The 7,269-nt window shown below is 32.6% G+C and overlaps 1 protein-coding gene across 1 annotated transcript in view; it reads left to right on the forward strand.

Moving 5' to 3' along the window:
- Nucleotides 1-6,895, forward strand: part of LOC126775567 (very-long-chain 3-oxoacyl-CoA reductase-B) — a 28,780-nt gene extending 21,885 nt beyond the window's left edge. The window contains exons 4-6 of the mRNA XM_050497602.1: nucleotides 1,489-1,657; nucleotides 4,748-4,916; nucleotides 5,976-6,895. Coding sequence (XP_050353559.1) covers nucleotides 1,489-1,657; nucleotides 4,748-4,916; nucleotides 5,976-6,305 — 668 coding nt within the window. The 3' untranslated portion in view covers nucleotides 6,306-6,895. The remainder of the gene's footprint in view (nucleotides 1-1,488; nucleotides 1,658-4,747; nucleotides 4,917-5,975) is intronic.
- Nucleotides 6,896-7,269: the final 374 nt, after the last annotated feature.

The raw sequence follows: 7,269 nt of genomic DNA on the forward strand, positions 1-7,269 counted from the left end.
ATAACTATATTATATAAGGCTTTAATAGCTCAACGGTTAACGAGCCAGTATTTTAATGTACCTACCAAAACGATAAAGTATTCATTAGTAATTTATATTTACTTATTAAAATATATATAAGGCTTTACCTATAAAATGTACTAGCATTAGTTATATTTGCCATAGTGGCTGCAGATAATTCGGATCAAGGTTAGAATCCCGGTTCAAGCCTATGAAAATTATTTGGTTTTTCTGTCTTTTTCTGCTTCTGTCAGCAAAGACGTTAGACCAGGGAATGCAGTCGTTTCTTTCTATATCATTGGACTATGGAAGTTATCGAATATAGTGAGTGCATTTGCATTTGCGCAAATACTTTTTTTTTGTATAATATTAGTTTATAGTATGGCCGTGAAGTCGTAACAGATAGGCAGATAGGCAGTTCTTTCGCACGTGTAACATTCGCATAGATATGTATAACCATATAAGATTAATGTCGTATGTCTGCCTATTTAAAATCATATATAAAAAATTCTCGCTAATGTCAAAACAACACAGAGAAAACCATCAAAAACATAAATGTGAAATGAGAGCCAAGTTCAATATTATGATATATGTATTGGTTGTTGACTTCAACGACAATAGACCTAAATGGGTGCCAAGTTCAATGGTCAGTCCTGAAATTTATTAATAACAACATAAATAATTTTATAAAAACTTAAAATATCATTTATTTTTATAACTTAGGATAATACATATGATTTGACTTGGCTAGTTCCCATCGTGTCTAGATTTTTACCTAACACCTGATAAACAACGTTAATAAATAAGGTTTTTCAAACAGTTATGATTCAATGTCAGAAAACAAACAAAGCATAAAGTTACATATTATTTTTATATAATGTGTACGTATGTAAATAACTTATGGTTTTCACACTATTATGTTATATTATTTTATGTATTTCATTAATGACATAGTTAGCTAACAAGCAATTCTTATTCTTAATCATAATAAAGTCTTCGAACCATTGAGCTGAGGTTCTTAAGCAAAGATTTTAAGCGAAGGTAGCGGGTTTAAACCTAAGTAAGCATCATTGAATTTCCAGGTGCTTAATTTGCGTTTATAATTCATCTCGTACTTGGCGATGAAGGAAGTTATCTTGAGGTACAGTGTCGGGTGAAAATCTGCCATATGTATATCCACCAATCCGCATTAGAGCAGCTTGGTGGTATAAACTCTAAAACTTACTTAGAGAAACACCATGTCTTATAACAACTGTGTGACATTTACAAGCCGTTAGGTGTTTACTTTACCTTTAATAATATTATAAGTATGTCTGTTTGTTACCAAATCACAATTAAACCACAGAACTAAGCGAGTAAACAAAGTAAACGAGTTGCCTAGTGATGTGAATATCGCATTCGCTCGATGGTTTTCGCTAGTTTTTTCACTCAATAGCAAGTGAAAATATTAACGGTATAAATTTTATTTATAAAAGCATTTCCCCACAGAGAGTGAATATAAAGTGAACACAAAAACAGTGCAAGCTGACTTCTGCGACGGCGAAAGTATATACGACAAGATATCAAAGGAGATAACTGATCTCGAGATCGGTACGCTGGTGAACAATGTCGGGATATCGTATACTTATCCCGAATATTTCCTGGACTTGCCGGATTGGTGAGTATTTTTTTTTTAATTATTATTTTATTTATTTATTTATTTTTTTATAGAATAGGAAGGCGGACGAGCATATGGGCCACCTGATGGTAAGTGGTCACCAAACGCCCTTAGACATTGGCATTGTAAGAAATGTTAACCATCGCTTACATCACCAATGCCACTAACCTTGGGAACTAAGATGTTATGTCCCTTTGTATTTCTCTCTCTCTCTCTCTCTCTTTCTTATATTTTTTTCACTTGTCTTTTTCGTCTTCTTTATTTTTATATCTGTCTTTGATATAATATATTTTAATGTTATATTGAAAACTATTGTTGGTTAAGTTTTATTAATATGTTTCCAAAATGAATGAATGGACGAACAAACAAATAAATAAATATAGTCAACCGGATACGTTTCGTCAGTGGTTTTGATTTTCTGTTTAGTTATAATGACTTTAATTTGTATGTCTGGCACATACGTGTTTTTATTTCAAGAATCATTATCGAAATGTCAGAGTTACAATTTAAAAATATCCTTATGCAGTTTTTATTTTTTATTTAAATGCGAAACATACTCCATATGTTTAAGTAAGTTTATTATATTCAATTTTTATTATTGTTTTGTATATGAGCCTGTGAGCTGTGTATAAAAATTAAATATTAATAATGCAAAATTTCTTCCAACAGCCTTCGTACACACATATATTATATTAGCTAAGGTATAAAACAAATTCAAGTTTTATCTATACTGTTTTTATCTTTTAGTTAATGTTTCTGTTTTAATATGTTCTTGATAATGATTATGATGTCTTCCTGACCGATTGCACAGTACATATTATAGCAAACATTAGTAGACTCTAATCCCTCACCCACGCAATTCTATGCCAATCCGACGGCAATCAAACACGTCCGGAAAGAGATCAAGACCAAGACTAGGGCTGCTACTGAGAGTCATCGACAAAAAACCCAATAACTTTTTAAGTGCCCGACCTGGGGTTTGAACCCAGTATCTGTGGCCTCTAGACCAACGAGACAGTATTATAAACGTAATCTTAAACAACAAACCAAATAGTGCTCATCTTTGAACCAATTGATTCATAATGTTAAGTACATATGTTCAATACTAACAAAAAGTAATGTAACTTTACACGTTCCGCTGGGTTGGCGCCTTCTCTCTTTTTTAGGAAAATGTTTGTACCTTTTCCCATCACGCTGTTCCAATGAGAATTGGCGAAAATAAAATATCCTCACGATGTCTTCGTCATTTATTACGATGCTGATTAATTTATATTATTAATTAGTAAATATATCAAATAACTAAACATGTATATGTACATATAAATAAACATATACCCGACAGTTACATAAGGAGAGTTATACATCAAATAGATACATAATATCCTTCGATTGATATTGGACGCAACAACCGCACAATTTGAAGCTATTTTCAAAGGTAGCAGGTGCTCATACGAGCGTCCGTTGTGGTGAAATTGAAATATTATACGAACCGTTTTCTTACTATCGAGCGTTGAGGTAGATAAATGTTTGATGGAAACTACAATATATCTTCACAAAGATGATGGAACTGGTTAAAATAATGGACTAATGGACGAGACTCATAGTCTCTACGTATATATAAATACGTACATACGTTTATAATACTTGTAGAAATATTACGTAAGAACATACTCGAAACTTAGCCCAGAAAACAAATCTACGGTATTGTTTTTTTTATAGGTTGCCAGACTGGCCAATGGGCAACCTATGCGTAATTGGTCACCACCGCTCATAGATATTATTACCGTAAGAAATATTAGCCATCCCTTATAATATCAATGCGCGATCACCACTAATTCGTTTGATATTAAACTAATTGTTAACTTTTATGGCAATAGTCTATAATTAAATTAAAGAATAGGAAAACGGAAAAAACGGCGACGATTACGCTTCGATTCGATTGCGATAAAGTGACAATTTGTCAATAGAATTGATTGTTTAGTTAAACAGCCGCTAAGCAACATTTAAAAGTAAAGCTATGTATTGATAACGATTTCGCTAAATATAACTAGTTATATTTTAATATTAATAAGGAATAATTAATGAACATTCACTTATCTACGGTAATTTGGGACACGTGTACATTTGTATTTATTTATATGAAATGAGACATTGAACCCTAAAAAGATAACCTTATTTTAGAGTATTGAAAGATAACCATTCGTCGTTTCGATGTGTGCACTAATTGAATGCGTTTATTTAGAACCAGGTGTACATTATGTTATATGTATATATATATAGAATTACAAAAACATACTAGAAGCATAAAAACAAAAAAAGTACTTACATAAGGATCCTCAGACTTATGATTTAAAGTTCTCATACCCAACTTTTTTGGAGTTTCTTTACCTTATTAATAATAAAAAAATAAACAATCTCGACCGCAATCTTACCGTAAGTTACATTTCTATTCAATCAATCAATCAACAGCCAATCGTTGTCCACTGCTGAACATAGGCCTCTCCCAAGGTGCGCCAAAGCTCCCTGTCCTCCGCCTTCCGCATCTAGTTGGTGCCCGCCACCTTCTTAATTTCTTCTTCTTCTTTTCATTTCATTTTACATTTCTATTACTGCTACGAATTGTTTTTGTTAGGTCCTTCATATAAAATTCAATCCCAGAGGCAATCCGTTAGTTTGTGTACATTTTCTAAGATATGGAATTGCATCAATCATATATTTGGTAGCATTATCACATATCAAGGTTATACCGTATTTTGGTGGGTTTCGTTGGTATATATATATACATCCGGAAAGGACATCTGCCTCTGACACCCAATAGCTGATCGTCGATTGTAACATGTTGGCTAGGAATGTTATTGAAGCGACGATTAGTTCGTCGATTCGCCGTAAGATATATTTCTAGGGCTAAAGGTAAATGATTCTTTAGCAAAATGTTTCAAGAGTCTCGTAAAGCTATTTTGCCTTATCAAGAAGTTTAAAAATTAGCTACATATTTTTTATGATTAGACAAACGTGATCAACCAATCGTTTTGTTTTAAATGTTTGGTATATCAAATGATCTTAATGGATCGTTTTTTTTTCTTCCATCAGGGAGCAATCTGTTAGCAACATGATCAAGGCAAATGTTGTAAGCGTTACTCGGATGACCGCTCTCGTTCTACCAGGGATGGTAAAACGCGGGAAGGGTGTGGTTATCAACATTGGGTCAGGATCGTCAATCATACCGAGCCCTCTTCTAACCGTGTACGCTGCTGCAAAGGTAGGTCAAATTAAATTAGTTAAGATTTAATATATAACCGACGAGATAATAATTCAAAATCTTTTTCGTTTTAAGTAACTTTAAAGAAACACCTGTCCATTGAAATCCATCATATTAGAATAATTATTCGACTAAGAGTTATAAGGTTTTTTTTTAACTTGATCTCCATGTCCAAAACTAACGTCTGCATTGCCTATAACAATATTATCAAGTAAAAATTCGAATTTGATAATAGAAGTCATATCGCTTACATTGTGTCGTATAGTTAAAATTTAAACAAGTCAACTCTACTCGGCTGTGGTTACAAGTTGAGATGACACAATAATGGGGGGGTTCATTCATTCGATTAAATCCGGCGATGATGACGCCGGCTTCTCAATTGTGGTTTTGATCGAAACATTATTGCAATTGACCACAGTTTGAGGACATTGCTGACCAATTGTGGATATCATGCGATGGAATATTATTAAACTTTCTGTTTCTCAGTCTTAACGATATTCATATTTTTATTTATGTAATTTAATTTATATATATTTTATATTATTGTAAATAATTTTATCATTGTAACGGAAGACAAATGGATAAATATTTAAGCATGAGCTTTATATGTATTATCATTTCGGGGAGAGGGGGGAGTGCTGATTTTTAAACAACCTCAAGAATGAATTAATAAATGAACTTATAAGTCGACAACATAGGACTCACTGGCCTGACTAAATTAGCGGCTGTCGGGGCGCTATTTCACTCTATTTCCCGGCGCACTCCGCTAGTATATTTATTTAGCCGTTATGGAGCTATCTAGATCGGAACTTCTTATACCTATAACTTCCAGTCCCCCCTCTCCCCTACAGAAAATTGTTTTATAACGCAGTCAGTGTTTTTGATTGAACCTAGAATACATTTCCTAATCAACTGCATTGATTCTTCCATTTGCACGTGAGAAATAATTGTTATTAGTGTTATATTTCAAAATAACTTAAAATGTCTGGTCTACAAGAGATTATGTTTATAGTTTTCTTTATTTTTCAACTTCGGCTTCATTAAAAACGTTATTTTCAGGCATATGTCAATAAGTTCTCAGAAGGTCTGGATATGGAATACGGTAAGAAGGGCATTATAGTCCAATGCGTTCTACCTGGCTTCGTATGTTCAAACATGTCGGGGATACGAAGGAGCACGTTAATTGCTCCCACCGCGGAAACCTTCGTTAAATCAGCCATCAGTCTAGTCGGAACTACCTCAAAGACTCCAGGCTACTTGCCACATACCATATTCTTCTACGTCATCAACTCAATCCATGGCATTGCTAATCGATTCAGCGTCTGGCTGGTCACCAGGAGTATGGAGAACACGCGCAGGAAGGCGTTGAGAAAGTACAAAAAACAATAATTCTTTTTAGTTTATTGGGTGTAAACAAATTGGAATTACTAATACTATATTAATATTAAATTATTTGCACTAGAAGTGTATTGCATGTCATTATTGCCAAAGACATATATTGTTTTTACATACGTAATTCCATTCAAGTGTTATTCTCATTATACTGTGTGAAAAATCTTTTGAAGAATACGTAATTAAAATTGTGATTTTAATTTTCGTTGTTTTAAAATTTGACGTTAACAGATTAAAAAAAATTGTTAACGTTATAAGACTCCGGAATGGAATGGCGTTATGTAAAGCTTGTTTAAAAAAGTGTTATGATTTTTACGAAATAATAAATATCCAATTGGCTTATGGATAGTAGAACACTTGGTAACGTAATTAGTTACCTAATACCGCTAGATACTATCCATGAAAAGTCGATGTAAATACTCTTTACCTGAGGCTGTTAATATTTGGCATTTTGGTGTTATGTAGTCATTTTATTTTATTCAAGGATGCGAGGAAATAGTTCAAAAACTTAATTTACAGTAGAAAGTGGGACTGTGTTAGAATAATAGATTCATTTTTGTAGATATTAAAATGGTTTCAAATATAAATATGTGTTTTATTAACCTCGCTATGGTGTAAGTACTAATAACTTTGTAAATAAATTTTACATTTTACTTGTAAATTTTTACGACTATTTAACCGTCTCGTCGATCTAGTGCTAGTAGTTAGCACTCACTAGCACGGTCGGGTTTGTACCGATGGATACTTTTTAAATATATTGCTATATTATTAACAACGATTTTTTTAGTACAAGAATAAGACTAACTTTGATAGTATATTATTCACATTTTATTTGTAATTTTTATAACAATTAAATTGAACGTAAATTAATTTTATGATGATTCAATTTTATAAACTGTATATATTTTTTGTTAATATTTTGTTAATAAGGCTTTAATAAAGCAAGCAGGAAGCGACAGAA

This window comes from Nymphalis io, chromosome 18 (genome assembly GCF_905147045.1).
Source record: "Nymphalis io chromosome 18, ilAglIoxx1.1, whole genome shotgun sequence".
Taxonomy (NCBI): Eukaryota; Metazoa; Arthropoda; class Insecta; order Lepidoptera; family Nymphalidae; genus Nymphalis; species Nymphalis io.